The following is a 17,940-nucleotide window of genomic DNA, read 5'->3' as shown; positions in this document are numbered from 1 at the left end:
TTTTACCATTTATATAGTACAGTACAGTACCTTCAGACTTATTGGAGATGTTCCAGTACTTTTTTAGTTCAGAGTCATAACAGTTATATACTCAATAAATGCACATTTGTGTTTCGATAAATGCTTTATCTATCTGTCCATTGGATTACTGTGCTGAGATGTCACAGAAAACAAAATAAAGATGTCTGTAAACAAAAAAACCCAGACTGATCCATGTGCTTAATCAATAATTTAACATTATACAGTAGATGTAATGGTTATTAAATTGCTTATAATGTCTATGTAAATATATAGAGTAGACATACAATGGCCAATGCTTGGTTATAAAGGGTTAGGTATGGGTTACCGGCATTCGGGATCCCAATGGTCAGAATCTTGATGCTGGGATCCCAACAGGGTTAACATACCGACATTTGTTGGTCAGTATGCTAACCCCCCCCTCTCCCTACCCTAAACCTAACCCTCCCTTTTTGGTGCCTAACCCTAATCTCCCCCCCTAATGTCTATACCTAACCTCCCCCTCCCCAGACCCTAAACCTAACTTCTCCCCGGAATGATCAAATATCAACAGCAGAAGACCCATGGTTCGAAATTCCAACGGGGGGCTGGTAAGTAACCTAACCCTACTGTAACCCTAACCCTCCTTTACTGGTACCTAATCCTAACCTCCCCCTTTAGTGCCTAACCCTAACCTCCTCCCAGAGGTGCCTAACCCTAACCCTCCCTTCCTCTAGCCTAACCCTAACCCTCCCGGGGAGGTGCCTAACCCTAAGTACCCCCGGTGGCTCCTAAAACTAACCCTCCCCCCCACGGCTAGAACCTAAGACACCCAGCTTACCTTCGTTTGGTATGCCGGGTGTCAGGATTTCGATGTCTATCTTTAGTCCCATGTTGAGTTTTCAGTGTCGGGATTTTGGTGGCCGGGATAGCGGCCGCCGGTATCCTGACTACATCTTCTCCCCCCTAGTGCCTAAACCTAACCTCCCCCTCCCCACACCCTAAACCTAACTCTCCCCCTTTAGGGCCTAACCATCACCCTAATGCCTAATCCCTAATCCTAAACCTAACCCTCCCCTAACCCCTGATACTTACCTTCGGGATGCCGGTGATCAGGATTCGCGCCTTGGTATTTCGACCATTGGCATCCCGCATCCAGGGATGCTGACTACACCCCGGTTATAAAAGTGTGACTGAACCCCTTTTCCGATGATGATTAGCTAGCAATTGGTCATGGATGAGCTGGCAACAAAGACAGGGATATTGATGATGGCTACCCATGCCTGTTGGAAATATGTTTTAAATCAGCACAGCTCAAGCCTTCCATAATGAGGGTCCCTACTATGTTTTATTTTCACATTTACAGAATGCATTGTGTTAAGACAAGAAAATATTGTGAAGTGTATTGAAAGTCACTGTGGAAATGAAGGCCACAGAACGTGGTATTAGTTGGCATTTGCCATCAGTCTTTTATAAATGATGTGACTAGAGACTTGATCATGACCAGTGATTCTTAAATTACAACTAGTTTTCACAATGAATAATGTAATTAATAGTCAATTATAACAAAACTATATCTGTGTGGAGCTCCATTACCGGCTATGAAGCAATGTAGTCTTTAAAGATATTGTCACTGACAATAATTAGTAGCTGTATACCTGAGTTTCAGTGTTAACTCCTCCCACTTTTCCAGCAAGTCCTCCTGCTAAAACATTTGTCCCTCCCTTTTTAAATAGTTACATTTTTAATAACTCACAAGTTTTGTGAGATGAGCCAGTGGTTGTACTACATTTCCTATGGGTTTTTTTGTTGTTGTTTGTTTGCAATCTTGTTTTTTTTTTTTTTTTAAGTACTTGCATAGCTACAGTATTAGCCTTTCACAAGCACGATTATATATTGCCATCAATTACTATAGTGCAAAATGACTGACACTGCTATTTTTCCCACTATGCATGCATCTTAGTTGACCTCAAGTAGCATTATCTTTTTGTTTTCCAAATCCTTGTTTGATTACTTTCCAGCTGTGTCTCAAACATAGAAAGCAGTAGATAATGTTGCCACAAGAGTCAGAAGCAGTGTGCTCATTGTTATTGATATGCCAATGCCTGAATTGCCTGGCTTTTGTGTGGGAGGTGGTGGTGGTAAGAACAGTGCTGCCCGTGCCAAATTAGATGGTTCTGACTTTTGATTGCTCTTGTCTATAGCAACCAATGTAAAATAAAAGACTGTCCCATTTTGAATAGCAATATTTTTGGGAGTAAAGCTAAACTGTTCTTTGGAGCCGGCTTCTAGTGGTATAAGACTGGAGACATTGATAGCTGTGCCATTCTCAAAGTTGTCTATTAATGCCTGGCTGTTGAAACCCATTCGTAAATCATAACTTGAAGCTGAAATTTGAAAAATATAAAACATAAGTGGTCATATAATTTACCAAAGCATATATACAGTAGTTCATTAAATTCTACTTTCATTCCCACATTCACCTCCCCACACATGGCCAGCCAAATTGGATCTGTTACTCAGGTCAAGAGGGTGGATCATTTCTGGCCTGTTATTGTGGCTAAAGAATTACCGTACTAACAGATGACCAATGGTCATCTTCCAAATGCATTATCCAACTAGCCATCTGATCAGTTTTTATGTGGTTTTCTGATATTGCGCTAGTATTTGGTACCACACACTGTGATATTGGGCATCTCTTGATAGCCAGCATAGCTAACACATCGCAGTTACAATCATTCTACCCAGATTATGAATGATTCCAAACAGATTTTGGGCAGTAGATGGCCCAAAAGACCAAGTTACCCTCTTGGGCCCTCTCCAGGTTCCAGGTTAGTTAGAGCTTTCATATTTTCACAGCCTATGGTGCTTAAATAAATTTTTAGGGTTTTGAGTTTAATCAAGCAGAATGTTAGTGTTAGTTTCACCCAGGTAAATAATTAAATATAGCACATACCATTTCCCTGATCCAGGTCATCGCCAGTTGCTGTCCAAGACAATATGACTTGTTGGCCTTCAATAACTGCAGTCAAGTCAATGATTTTACTTGGCTTAAAGACATCTGTTTTAGTTTCCGGTACATCTGATATGACAAAAGCACCGCCTGAAGATGTACGGCTGAAATTTCCCAAATTCTGAGGTTCAGAGGTAGATTTTGGCTTTGGTGGGTTGCTGATTATAGTACCTATCAAGAGAAATGAGTCAATTGTGATTATTTAGATGATGAAGTGTGGTAGAATATATAAGCTGTAGGTTGTAAGATGAGTAAAAGACAAATCCACTTAAAAATTTAAATGTTTCACTATTCAAATTTGTTAATAAGGAAGCCCTAAAGGCCATTTCAAAGTTACAAATTTCTGCTTTCCTTTTCTTTCTGATCAACTGTAGTTTATATAAATGTTATATGTAAATGATACCATTTTTGATATTTAAATGATTACACAATAAGATGCTATTTAAATCAAAATGACATTTCTCTGTGGATTGTGAATAACCATTTTGAACATGGCAAATAAACTTAGTGTACCACTCCACAACTTTTTGGAATTTCTCTGTACTTTATTTATTTTTCAACAATTTCTGCTAAACTAGTAAAAGTTTTGAATATTACCATATCTCATAAAAAGTTGAGATAATTAAGAAAAAATTAATTCCTCTAGATTTCCTGATTTAAATAATAATGAAATACACTACAGGCAGACAGAGAACAATGGCTTACATTTATTCATATAATAATTGTAAATGAAATGTCAGACTGTCCAAGTTGTTCGATGGAAAGGAATGTTTTCATTCACTACTGTAAAAATATTAATATTTCCAGAACTTTTTCTCTCTCTCAATACATAGGACCACTGAAGGCTAAATTACAGTAGATTAATTTACAATGTTATAGTATATTTCGGAGAACAAATATCTAGTAATTTGTAGAATAAATAATACTTGACAATAGCAATATGCTAGGACAGTGGTTCCCAAAGTTTCCTGAATCATGGCACCCAATAGTATCAGTATTTATTTCCCATGGCACCCCTAGGCCAAAAGTTTCTTGTTGTGAAACTCAGCAAAATTTATTAAATTAAGTAAATTGTGTTTATATGTCACCCTTAGGTTCAGTTATGTGGTGGTGCACAGGGTTGTGCTTCTGTTTGTGATTGGCAGTCACCAGCATTGGTTTTGCCCATAACATTGACCAAAAATAATTTGATTTAATACTGGACCACCAACATGTAGCATCCTTGCAAGTGTCCTGTGGCCACGGCACCCAGTTTGGTAACTACTGTGCTATGGGTAACACAAGCATAGGATAAAGATTTGGAGTTCACCTAATAATGTAGGGAATGCTCCATAAAATGTTCATAAAACCAAAAAACATAAATAGCATGAAATACAAATATTAAGGAAAGAATGATTGGCATTGACATATTTTATGATTGTGTTATGTTTTTATTTTTAAAACACTCTTATACCATCAGGTAGCCAACAGAGGGTGAAGGTGGACCAATGTCCCTGGGCCTACCTTAGTACTCAGCTCTGGCCTCATCCACCCTAGGGATGTCCTGTGTCAGCCAATTGGCACAGGGGAAGATTGAGGACAGGTATCTGCAAATACCAATAGCTTCCTATAGGTCTGTGAGGTTATACACCACTAATTAGTCCAAGAAGCCCCTGCACTGGAGACCCATTTACTCTCTGCGGACCTGACTACACTTATCAAGTGACATCTACAGTTAGTTAATAAAGAAAAAGACAGACAAGTAATATAGTCATACTTGCCTACTTTTGAAAAAGCATATCAGGGAGATTGTGCAAGCAGCACCTATGAGCGCGGTGGTAAAGTGGGTGTGTCCTGCTACATCTGAGGGGCGTGCCATAAAAATCACTTATATTCATATGTAAATGAGCCCCAAAGAAGTTAGTAATAGTAGTCAATGTTTACTGTTTGAATAAATGTGCTCAAAGGGGCCAGCTGTATTTTTAGAGCTTCCTTATTGTGATATATCCAGTCAGTCACAGGCATTATTAACTGCACTCTGAAAGGGCACTCACTGACAGCCATCCATTTATTGGTTGTCAGCGAGTGTTCTTTCGAAGTGGAGTTAATAATACCTGTGACACTCAGCACCAAGCTCCCATCATGTACTGTACATATATATGACACAGTTCTGTTTGACTTACATTTTAGTGAGGCCAACGTGGGGGGGAGAAAAGGCCACCACACACCACTCACTGATGCCCGACACCTGCGCTGCTGTCCCAAACAGTGCAGCGCTACTGATCAGTGCAGTGCTGCTGTTACCAGGGTCCGTTCCTCCTGATGCTGCCGCGCACAATCACACTCCGTGTGCACAGTGCACCCTGCTGACTAGCGCCGGCCACTGGTACCCGCAACCCCGTGGTGGCCGTTGTGATGTCATGAGGTCTCATCCGCAGGCCCTGACCCCGACATTGAGGAATCGTGCATGCGCAGTCCCATTGCTTCTAAAAAACGGGAGTTTAAGTAAAGTTTGCGGGGGAGTGGGAGGCTTCATTAAAAACCGGGAGCCTCCCGCTAAAGTCGGGAGGGTAGGCAACTCTGAATATAGTATGCATTTGAAAAAATAACAAACCAAAAGAAATGTTATAAATATTGGTATTTCATTATTGTAAAATATTATTACCATTCTCAACATAACCAGGCAGGTATAGTGCTCGACTATTTGGTAAGGCAACTTTTCCACCTTTGTCTTGATTCTCAACACGCGCTTTCAGGTTGTATCTTCCATTTCCTTGGTATTTAGTGAAGTATCTGGAATAAATTCCGTCATTCTTGAAAATATCGGCACCTTAAAGGAAAGCAAAATGTAAAGCAAACACATGAATTGTTACACTGCTCACAGCAGTAATGGGGCGTTAATGCAGGGGGCGTTCCTGGGCAGTGACTGCAAGGTAACGATGGTGGCTAATCAGACGCACAGAGATGTTGCGTCTTATGGGAGTGTAGCGGGGGTGTCGATGATAGTGGTTGCCTTCAGAGATGCAGAACCATTCACATAGGAGGCCACATTCAGGGCCTCATTTATCAATGAATTTTTATCATTCACAACGAGTGATAAAACTTGTTGCGTATGATAAATGGTGCTCCAGCCAATCAGCTCCCAACTGTCATTATTCAAGCAGATGACAGTTGGGAACTGATTGGCTGGAGCACCATTATCATACGCAATGAGTTTTATCACTCGTGAATGATAAAACTCGTTGATAAATGAGGTGCCCAGACGGATAATCTGTATCTGCCAAAGGGCTGGAGCAAGTTTCAATGGTGCAACTGATGTATCTAAAGTCGCACTAAGATGTTTTGAGTGTCTAAGGACACTGACAGTGGGCATCTCAGTCCTGGCATATTCAGGCACACGGATGTACACCAGGGAAGGGCTTTGTAGCGGCATTAGCATAAAGTTGCAGACGTGACTGCGGCAAAAAAAAACAGACATGGGGGAGCAGCTGCGTCTGACTCAAAATCAGGCCCTATAATGTTTGAATTAATGAGTGAACAATAATTTGATTGTCTCAATATCTTAAGGAGGAACTCTAACCCCTACTGTATAGAACTGTATTAGGCGCTGCTGTAGTTGTCCATGCAGCTGTAGGTGTGTGTTTGTGTATCTCTAATAGGGAAAGTAGATTAACCTCCATTAGTTCTAGGACTGAAGTGAATGAATATACACTATATAAAATGCTGCATAATATACTGCAACTATATAAACAAAAAGTTGTAATAATCAGAGGGTAAATTTTAATACAAGAGTATCTAATTATGAAGATCTAATTGTTTAGTAGGTGGGCTGCACAAAGATATCTTAAGAAAACCCATGTTACCCAATGACTGGACAAACACATTAATGTGGTCCTTGGCTGGCAGGATAAATTCTAATAACATTTTGCGGCTTATGTAATAGGGTGCGAGCTGCAGCCGCTGCTGGAACTTCTGCGAGTCTTCCCATACTTTTAAAGAGGCAATCATTTTAAAGGCAAAACCAAGTTGGTTTTGCATTTAAAATGACTGCTGATTTAAAAATACGGGAAGACTCGCAAGACTTCCCGCAATGGCCTCAGCTCGCACCCTATTACATAAGCCCCTTTATCTAAAAATGTGAATGTGACTGTGTGTAGTTTAATAATGGTCACACATGCAGACACATTATAAGTCATATCTGGCCAATTTGCTGATACTGGGCCTGATTCACTAAAGATCGCATCTGCGATTACACACGCAGTCGGCCGATTGTTGCATTCTGCGCATGTGTATGCATCGCAGTGCACATGCACGAACACTCCACTGCAATCGGAACTGCAAACGCAGTGACTACGCAGACCCAATGGAGAGTGATTGACAGGAAGCACCGTTTAGGGGTGGTGATGGGGGGGGCGGCAAAACGCAGGCGTGCTAGTGCATTTGAACGCCGGTGCAGGGGCATGCATAAATTAACCACTGCGATGCCATACGCATCTTGGGCTTGCACTGCGTGCGCTGAGGTTAGCAATTCCTGATTAAGGTGAGACCTTGTGTAAGTGTGTGTGTGAGGCTCAGATTGTACTCTATGTTACCAATGGTTTTGCAGTCTTTCTAATTATTACGGATGTATATAAAATAAGGGGGGCGTCCTTATGTTAGGCTGCGTATGGCACTGCGATTGCAATCATTAGCATATCATCGCAGTCAGACAGTGGGCCTGATTCAGTAAGGATCACAATTGCGATCCTTATGAATCAAGTCCACTGTCTGCAACATGACTGTGTGGTGTCAATATAAGCTCAGGGTCAGATAATAAACTGATAGAAACCAATATAATTTATGAGCAAGTCTAAAATTGCATTCTGCTGCAGATGAAAGAACCCCTTTTGAAAGAATAAACAGTTTCATGTCTCTTTAGGGGAGATGTATCAAGCCGTGGAGAGTGATAAAGATGGAGAAGTTGCCCAAATCCACCAACCAGCTTCTAACTGTGATTTATCTAGCACAGTTTTTGAAAATACCGTTAAACGCTGATTGTTTGCTTTGGGCAACTACTCCACTCTATCTTTCTGCAATGTGTAATACATCTCCCCCATTGTATTTTCAAATACCCCACTAAAAATAATAAATCCTCACCTGCTCCATTGTCCAAAAGCTGCAGTGTAACAACATTTCCATTCTGTGCTTCAATAAAAGCAGTAACCTTTACTCCTGTAACTGGAGCAAACCCCTGGGTTACCGTCACATACACAATCAGTGGACTGGGGTACCGGCTTGTGTCACTGTTCATGTATGCTTCAGCTACAATTGGCGACACATTTGTATTGGCTGCTCTGGAATTCACTGTTAAACCAAGAACTTGCTCTGCTGGTTGAGCATTACATAAGCTGTATTCCCAAGCACCTCTCTGTAATGAAATGCACACATTGTGGTTATAGTTTAAGGTGATAGAAAATTTAGAAGCATAACTATAAGATTCTAAAAAAATATTGTATTGTTTTATGCTAAAGAAATTAGCAACTGATGTCACCCAGACCTGTTTCCAAAAGAGTCTTTTTCAAAAATAATTGGAAGTAGTCTATATGTCAGATAATATTTGTTTTACATTTTTTAAGCAGCAGTTAATACATTTGATCATCTTTTATTGTAGTACTATAGACCAACTTCATATTTTATTAAGCCCTATTACGCTTAACCGCTATAAAATGTATAACTGTAATTGCCTACTTTTCCAAATTTCCAGGGAACTCACAAACTTGGCGGAGTTCTTCCTACTCGCAGGAGAAGACACCTCTCTTACTATGAATCATGTCATAGCAGCTCCTCTCCCTGCAATGTATTGTGACATTGCAATGACATGATTTATAGCGCCATGCCCCTGCCTTTCCTACCTTGACCTGTAAGTTCTTCATAATGCTGAAATTTGTGGTATTGTGCAATGAGGAACAGGCCCACAGCGATGTGACTCACCATGAATCACACAATCAAACCTCTTACTTCCTGGAGAATAGGCAAGTTTGCACTATGGTCCCTGCTGGCCTCATTCAGAGTTAGGAGTAATAGAAAAACAAGGAGCTATTGCAGGGGCATTTCTAGAGAGGAGGGGGTCCGTGTGCAGTCTCTGTCACAGGCCCCCTCCTCTCAGTCCGGGGCTGGCAGCGCACTGAGCACAGCGTGGCCAGCACCACACTTATAGACTCTGGGCAGTAGAGTGTGGCCAGAGTCTATAGCGCATGCGCAGGTCACCTGGAAAATGGGTGAGGCGGCCATTTTCCCTGTACTGCGCATGCGCAAAACGATGGGAAAATTGCAGCGGTGCCCATTTTCCAGCCATTTTTTACAGCCCAGACACCGGCATCGATGTGGTACTTCGGAGAGGTAAGTATAATGTGGGTGCAGGGTGTGCGGTGCGGGTCCCCCCTGGACCCAGGGGCCTGTGTGCACAGCACACCCTGCTTCTGTTATAAATACGCCCCTGAGCTATTTGCATCTTGGTAAAACCATGCTTCACTGCTGGTGAGACAGATAAAATGTGCAAAGAAATTTATAGTTAGGAAGGGCATGTCCTAGCTTAATACTACATTTCAGTGTAAAACAAAGCTGCTCAGTATTTATTTGCTAAATGCAAAATCAGTATTTTCCCTGCATGCAAAAAAATAAATATAAATACATTTGCACCCCTTGCACTGCAACATTGTCTATTCCAGGAGCAAAATGCTCCTTTTTTGCTCTGAAGGCTCATACACACTAGACGATGTGCTGTATGAACGATATTGGTGAAAGATTTCCCTTGAACTTTCTGTAGCGCAGGACAAGCAATATTGTGTGTACACACTGAAAAATGTCTTTAACGATATCTTTCAGTGAAGTCATCCTGCCACATCTCTGATCAGGCAATTCTTGACGATATCGTCAGATTGGCCTGCATGTTTGGACAACCAAAGATATGGTTAAAGACCCGCGGGAGCGCGCATCGCTGGTCGTTCACTGCATACACACTGAACGATATGAACGATATATTGTTGAACAATATCGTTATCGTTCATATCGTTCAGAAAAATCTTCTAGTGTGTATGCGGCTTTACTCTTAACTCTGAATAAGGTCTTCTAGGCCTGTATCTGAGTTGCATGTTTCTGTGGCCGCTTTACCCTATGGCTGCAGCGTTTACTGTACTGACATTCATATGCTAATGTGATAATAGGCTGAATTAATTTGCAAATTTGTACATCTGAATCATACTTGCCTACCCTCCCGATTTAGTCGGGAGCTTCCCGAAAATCGGGTGCCGCTCCCAACCTCCCGGGAAGGCAAGCAATTCTTCCGGCTGCCGCCCACCCCTCGTATCCCCCCCGCAATAACCCCTGCAGCGGGGGGGCCCGTGACGCGATTCGCGTCATTTTGGCCTCGCCCCCTGCTTCACAATGCCTATTTTATCTGCATTGTGTAGCGGGGTCGGGGCCAAACTGACACGGTCGCGTGACCCCCGCCCCTGCCACGCCCACAAGTGCTGTCACCCGCCCAGCCACTCCCCCTTGTCCCGGCCACGCCCCCCGGCCTGCCGATCTGGCTGCTCCCTCCCGGAAGGAGCAGCCAGAAAGTCGGCAGGTATGATCTGAATATGCAATTCTATCCCGCTCACTTTCCTAGCATCTGCAGATGCAGCCATCATCATTAGTACCGGCACTTGCTCCAGCCCTATGAGAGGTGCATGAGATCCATCAGAAACTGGTTTCCCTTTTCTGTATGTATGAGAAGCACACAGAGCTGCACATACACACCCACAACAATCCCAGGACACTCCCATCAGAAGTAGCCTCTCCACGTGTCCTACTACTCGACACCAAGTTACCACTCAGAAACGCCTACTTCACGCTGGTCTCTGTTTGCACCAAACACTGCACTCATGCACCTATTTGTGACTTTGGACACTGTTTGTGATATAGACACATAAACAGTCGGCTCAGAAACAGGAGATGCATACGTTTTTGCTGATGTGTCCGAATCATAATCAGGCCCTATATGTGTACATATTAACATGGATAAAGTAAAAAATATGGCAGCTCCAAATAATTTGTAAATCAAAATATGAAGGGAAGACAAGACGCCTGGGTAGAAGGAACTATGCTTATATGTTTAGTTGAAGAAACATAAAGGTTTTTTGCTAATTATTTTATTGTCATTTAAAATTTGGTACCATACCTCTGCGGTACCTGGGATCGTTAGACGAGCCGACTTTGAGATCGCATCACTGGCAAACTGGTCATTTATATAGACTTTCCCATTTGGATCTGTTAGCTTGATATTTGGAATTGCGCTGGTCCATGTCACTAAAAAGAAAGTGTCATTCCCTACGGAATTGTCGATGGTAACTTTGCCAGTCAGACATTGATTTTGTTGTATTGATGTTGCAGTACTCTCAATCTGTTCAAGGAAGAGAAACAAGTTTAACATTATGTAAAAATATAACCCCATCCCTGTAAAGGCAAAAAAAAGTACAGAAAGGCAGTTTTGTATCTCTTTAGCATAGAGATGTGCGGTTTGGTTCTACAGAAATCCGAATATACCTGAATTTCGTGAATACAGGTAGATCTGAGTCGCGGTTCTAATCTTCCAGCAGTTCGGAATTCGAATTTTAAATCCAAATTTCGGGATTTGGATTGCAAAAATTACAAGATTTTAGCTGTTTTTTAAAATCTTTTATAATTTTTTTTTTTAAAGATATAAAACCGAAATACTTGAGGATGGTTTTGCAAAACCAAAATCAAAACATGAAGATGAATCCAGATCCAAAACCAAAACCTGGGGGTCAGCGCACATCTCTACGTTAGCCCTATAAACACTAATATCATTGCATATGCAACACAGACAGAGGAATGTAAATGGATCCCACTTCAAATTTTGGATTCTCTTTCCATTGTAAAGTATGTGCTAACGTCGCAGCGCTGGGATCGCAGATGCTGACAGGAGGAGTATCTTCTCTTCAGGCGCCTCTTGCAGTATTAGCATTTTAGATGGACAGAATTGCACAACCGCTTGTGTGCGGCTCTGCAATTCTGCCTATCTCATAATCAGGCCCAGAGGGACAAATCATAGATACATAAAAGCTTAACAAGGACATTTTTAATGGGCATGCCAAGTACGTAAAAGCACATAATGGGCCAAATGTAATAGGGTGTCTGATTTAGTAACAGCACAAACTCGCACCTTCTCGCATTTTTTAAAGGTGCGTGTTTGTGTTGAGACTTGCAAATGTAATGACCTGCAAACTTTTCAGCTCAAGGCTACCACACTATGCGAATCTAGGCGAGTTTTGGACTGACACCTTTAATTGTGACTAGAATTAAAAGGTGCGAGTTATACAGAAGCCATCATAGATCAGTGAGATCCGTGACGGTTTCTGTCTGTGCTAACAAAAAAAAAAAGACGTGCAGCCCCTCCCCAAATGCACAACCAGCCCCGGACTCTGTCCAGCCTGTCCTGGTTCTAAAAATACAGGGGCCAAAATGCATAGGGGGCCCCTGTATTTTAAGAATCAGCACAGGGCTTTGCTGAGCCGGTCCTGGTTTTGGAAAAACAGGTGACAAAATGAGTAGGGGGTCCCTTGTAATTTCCATAACCAGCACCGGACTCTTTCTAGCTGGGGGGTAATGCCACAGCCAGGGAAAACCTTTCACAGGTTTTCCCAGCCAAAGCATTAACCCTGACCGCTAGTCAACCAAGGCCAGGGATCCCTGGGAAAAGTACACACAGAAACATGCACGTATCACATGGATATGTGCATGTTTCTGTGTTACTGTGATCTGCTCAGGATATACTCGCTATCCTGAAGCTTGTCTATTACTTGGTTTATTTTAGTAAATGTTTTTTTGCGAGTTTGAAACTCTCACCCTATTACATTGGGTGAGTTGAATGTTTTAAATGGGAAAACATCTGGATGCAAATTTAAAAATGGCGAATTTTAGTAACTCTGAAAAAATGCGAGTTCTATTGAACTGACACCCTATTACATTGGAGAGTTGTGAAAAAAGTGCAAGTTTACCACAAAACTCGCAATTTACCAAAACAGACACCTTATTACATTTGGCCCTTTGTGTTCAAAATGGGACTTGGTTCTCACCCTAAATTATCCTAACAGCTATATTTTTTTATTGATATGTTTTAATTACATGTTATAACATACCTGAACAGACTGCTGTATATCATCTCCACTGCTGGATTTGATCCCACTGAAGGAGTCAATCAAACCATTTGCATCAACTTTATCTGATGCAAAAAGCTGTAAACCACCTGTGCACAAAATTAAATTAATTCAATTGAAAATCATGGTGAAAGAAATAACAAAATTGTAAATAGTATGCTGGTACAGCATAATGAATATATGGGGAAAAGTGCAATGAACAATGCTTTATATGGGAGATGGCAAGATGATTTGTGGCTTATGATTGGTTCTCCTACTCACACATCCCCTCTGCCACCATTTGAAATTGATGAACTAAATTAAATTGATGGTTCTATATTACAGAACTGCAGAGCTCTGGATACCAGCTATATGTATGCTGTACTGTAGCTCCATGAAGCTCTCACTAGCACATTATTAAAAACCAAAATGCACAGGTACAGTAGTTGTGCAGCTTTAAACATATATTTATGTCAGATTGTATAATGGACCAGAAGGGTCTCACTATATTTGTGTATAATAAGTATATATATATGTGTGTGTGTTTCAAGTGTACGAGGTAATTTAAGCGACTGACGTATATATAATGCAATTGTGATATAATTGTGAAATGTGCACTATAAATAACACAGTTTAATATTTAAAACAATGCAGACAATGAATAGGTCTGATGAAGTAAGCACAGTAAGAGCAAATGGTGAAGCTACACAAAGTAAATAATTAAATATACAAATAAATAAATGGCCTTAAATGGAATTCATACATTCATACAGTATATAAATATAAATATATAAAAATAGGAGGAATCTATAAAAATATATATATATGCACAGAAGAATCAAGACAAATCAACAATTTAAAACTAATATTAAAAGAGTTCTTAAATTGTTAAAAAGAGATGTAAATAAATAGTCCAAGAAGTTGCTTTAAAATGTATAGCTTATCTGTGGCAGTTCATTTAGACAAGGCAGCTCTCCCAACACATTTCGTCCACATGGGGACTTCATCAAGGGGTACAGATAGTCAGGGGTTGCTGCTTTATATACCCACTGTTAAACAGGACTGTTGAGCTCGTTTGTGATTTCACTTCCGGTTAACTGAGACCGGAATCATGATCCTTCCTTTATATTACATTTACTAGTATTAGTAGTAAGAGCTTAAGGAGCGATTCATATTCATATCCAAGTATTATAAAATAATTATAAAAGTAAGTCCATTTCCCGGCCATTTGCCAGCTTCCGTTCTACCCTGTTGCTGCTTCCGCACGCCGATTTCATCACTTCCGGTTTCGGTGCGTGCATGGGTGGTGAATGGAGTTGCAGGATGTATTGGGACGTCTCTCCTATCGTCCACATCCGTGGTTACTAGGGTGATATGGCCGCCATTTTGTTGTAGTCCATCTGGAGCCTGATCCAAGGTGTTTCAGGTTAAACCTCCTGTCGTTAACTTCTTCTGCCCATTCTCCCACAGCTTCCACCCGGTGCTGACATCGTGTTTCCTTATCATATGACACTGTATCACATGACTAGTTTTCCACATCATCATTGCTATGGTTACCCGGCTGTCACCATTTTCAGGTCCATACGCAGCTAATAGTGATTAAAAAAGGGGTGAAAAATATTTAAGCAATATAATTTATTTTGAGTGCCGGACTTCCTAGTACAAGGATCAGATTAATATCAAGTAGGATATGAGTATGAAATATGTGAGGGAACGTCAATAATCTTCTAAAATCATATTTGTATCAGGATGATTAGTATGAAATGGCTTCAATATGTTGTGAGAGGAAGTGCTAATTATGTAAATGTATAGCCCATAAGGGGGTAAAAGTCCATAGTCCAAAGTAGGAAATAAGTTCAGATCGGTAGTCCAATTCTTCTTAAATATCCAGGGAGTGAGTTGGATGTAAAGGTATCTCTAACATAGTTTATGATTCTTAGGCTCATAAGTCTCTTCATCCTCTGTGGGGACTGAGTGGCTCATCTGCGACCTGCTGTGGATATCATCAACTACAACACTGAGTACTCCCAGGAGGTCTCCCATCCAAGTACTGACCCAGCCCAATTGTGCTTAGCTTCCAAGATCAGATGAGATTGGGCATCAGTACAATGGTAAGGTTGTAGGTGAAACAAGATATCCACAGCTACCAACTCATCCATCATAGGAATGGGGCAATCTCGTAATTTTCATTAAAGCCGTTTGGAGCCATCGTGTTCAATTGAAAAATCCAAAACATTTCACGCTGTGAAAGTTTCTTGCCCAGGTCTCCTCCTCTTTCTCCCAGGGTTACTTGTTCTATGGCTTTGAAAGTGCATTCTTCAGGATTGGATCCGTGATGATTGATGAAGTGTCTAGAGACTGCATGTCCTTCTACTTTATTCTTGATATTATGGACATGTTCTTGAATTCTTCATTTTAGGGGTCTTTTGGTTTTCCTACGTACTTCAAACCGCATTGGCATTCTAATAAGTAGATGATTGATGTTGAATTGCAGTTCATGAAGTTTTATCTTGAATTCTTTCGGAGTTCTCATAATTGTAAAAGACCTTTCTTCGTGGATGAAGGTATCTCCAGATATTGCAGCAGCCACATTTGTAGCATCCCAGACATGGAGGAAGAATATCATTTCTTAGTTGATTACACTCTCTAAGCATACTTGGCGCCAAGGTATCTTTTAAGTTTTTGCCTTTTTTAAAAAGAAAAGCTGGTTTAGGAGGAAGAATGTCCTATAATATTGGGTCCATGAGCAATAGATTCCAATGTTTCTGGAAACTCCCCTTAATTTTATTCTCATGTCCATTATATCTGGTCACAAAAGGTACAAATTTCTTTACATTTGTAGTTTCCTTATATTTCAATAAATCTTCTCTCTTCAAACTTTTTTTCATTCAGCTGCCTTATTTAGGAGTACCACCGGGTATTCTTTCTGCGTGAACCTTTCAGTGTAGATTTGGATCTGGTCTTCACAGTCACTTTCTCTGGTACAGTTCCTCTTGACTCTGTGAAATTGGGAGTAAGGAATGTTGTTTTTCCATTTCCTTAGGTGTCCACTCTTATAATGTAAATAGCTGTTAGTATCCACCTCTTTGATGTGGGTTTTGGTAGTCACTCTCCCTTCTTCTTGTTTAAGAACCAAATCCAGAAATTCTACTGAAGTATCACTAAAATGAGACGTAAATCTTAAATTCATGTTGTTGGTTTCAATATGTGTTAAAAACTGTTTAAAATCTTCCTCTGTTCCATTCCAGATGATGAGGATATCATCGATGTACCTTTTGTACATGATTATTCTGTCTTTATAAGGATTGTTGGTATACACATATTCTTTTTCCCAGTACCCCATAAAAATATTGGCAAAACTTTGCGCAAAAATAGTGCCCATAGCTGTGCCACACACTTGACGATAGAACACATCTAAAAATTTAAAATAGTTGTGGTTAAGTATAAAAGTCATAAGATCACATAAAAATTTGCAATGTGTGTTGTCCATATGTTCATTCCTCCTCCATCGCTGCCCTGCATGCATCTACACCTTTTGTATGTTCAATGCAGGTGTACAAAGCTTGTACATCAATGGTGATCCATTTATAGGTATGTTTCCATTCAAATCCATCCAGATTTTGTAGTAGATTCATGGTATCTTTTAAATAGGAGTCTAGTTTAACCACATATTTCTGCAAGAATACATCCACATATTCCGAAAGGTGTGAATTTAATGAATCGATGCCTGCCACAATAGGTCTTCCTGGTGGATCAATCAATGACTTATGAATCTTCGGTAAAGAATAGAAGATGGGGGTGGTGGGATTGGTTGTCATCAGGTATTCTTCTTTACAGAGGGTTCCATTATGGAGACCCCGTAGAAGTAATGTTCTGAGTTCTTCTGTATATTTATCTAGATGATCCTGTTGCAGTGTTACGTATGAGGCCTTGTCCCCCAGCAATCTATTTGCTTCCTTCAGATAAGCTTGTCTGTCCATAATTACCAATCCCCCCCCTTTGTCAGCTTGTTTGATAACAATCCCCTTGTTCTTTTGTAGTTCTTTGAGGGCAAGTTTTAAATCATTCTTAAGGTTCTGCCTAGATACCTTTTTACGTCTGGTTCACACAAGTCCTTTTTTACTTTTTCATAAAAAAATCTCTATGTGGCTGCATTTAGACTCCAAGGGGTAGTTGGTCGATTTTCCTTTCAATCCAGATTTGGACATTGATTCAAAATTCTTGACTGGTGCAGTCTCTTTCCTTAAGAAATGCCTTTTCAAGGTCAGATTTCTCACATACTTGTTCAAGTCTATGAAAACTTCAACTTATTCATGTTTGTGGTTGGTGCATAATTCAGTCCTTTACGGAGTAAAGTTATTTCTGGTTTCATGAGGGTATGTGAGGAAAGATTGAAAATACCCTTACTTTTGAGGTCTACTGGAGGGTCCTCCTTTTGAAAACTCTTCCTCCCACTGCCCCGTTTTCCGCTCCTTCTCTTATTCTTCTTTTTAGTGGTGATGCTACTGTAGCTGTTTCTCTCAAGGAGGGGTTTAATGGGTCGTGCTGTGTGCTTGGGCCTGGTGATAAAAAATGGTGTTCATTATCACTGTTTGAATCAAGTCTCTGTAATGCGGAAAATCTATTCCTTCCATTTGTTCTATATCTTGGTGATTTTCTGGAATTTTTACCACTAAAAGTGCTCAAATTCCTCTGTGGTAATTGTTTCCAATACTGTTCATTCCTGCTCTGGTCTGTTTGTTGCATATGATTTGTGGTATTGACTCTGCTCCA

General features: G+C 40.6%; 1 protein-coding gene and 1 pseudogene across 1 annotated transcript in view; both read right to left on the bottom strand.

Annotated features, from left to right (window-relative positions):
* Window positions 1-1,825: 1,825 nt before the first annotated feature.
* Window positions 1,826-17,940, bottom strand: part of LOC148540814 (calcium-activated chloride channel regulator 1-like) — a 66,452-nt gene continuing 50,337 nt past the window's right edge. The window contains exons 10-15 of the mRNA XM_088482193.1: window positions 13,171-13,277; window positions 11,190-11,411; window positions 8,126-8,396; window positions 5,655-5,819; window positions 2,954-3,181; window positions 1,826-2,384 (exon numbers count right to left, since the gene is read on the bottom strand). Of these exons, the coding sequence (XP_088338319.1) occupies window positions 2,026-2,384; window positions 2,954-3,181; window positions 5,655-5,819; window positions 8,126-8,396; window positions 11,190-11,411; window positions 13,171-13,277 (1,352 nt within the window). The 3' untranslated portion in view covers window positions 1,826-2,025. The remainder of the gene's footprint in view (window positions 2,385-2,953; window positions 3,182-5,654; window positions 5,820-8,125; window positions 8,397-11,189; window positions 11,412-13,170; window positions 13,278-17,940) is intronic.
* On the bottom strand, window positions 15,174-15,292 carry LOC148540815 (5S ribosomal RNA; annotated as a pseudogene).

This window comes from Taudactylus pleione, unplaced genomic scaffold, assembly GCF_031769625.1.
Source record: "Taudactylus pleione unplaced genomic scaffold, aTauple2 ptg000017l, whole genome shotgun sequence".
In the NCBI taxonomy this organism is placed as follows: Eukaryota; Metazoa; Chordata; class Amphibia; order Anura; family Myobatrachidae; genus Taudactylus; species Taudactylus pleione.
Note: the sequence above shows the minus strand (reverse complement) of the source record. Positions and strands in the feature narration are given on the sequence as shown.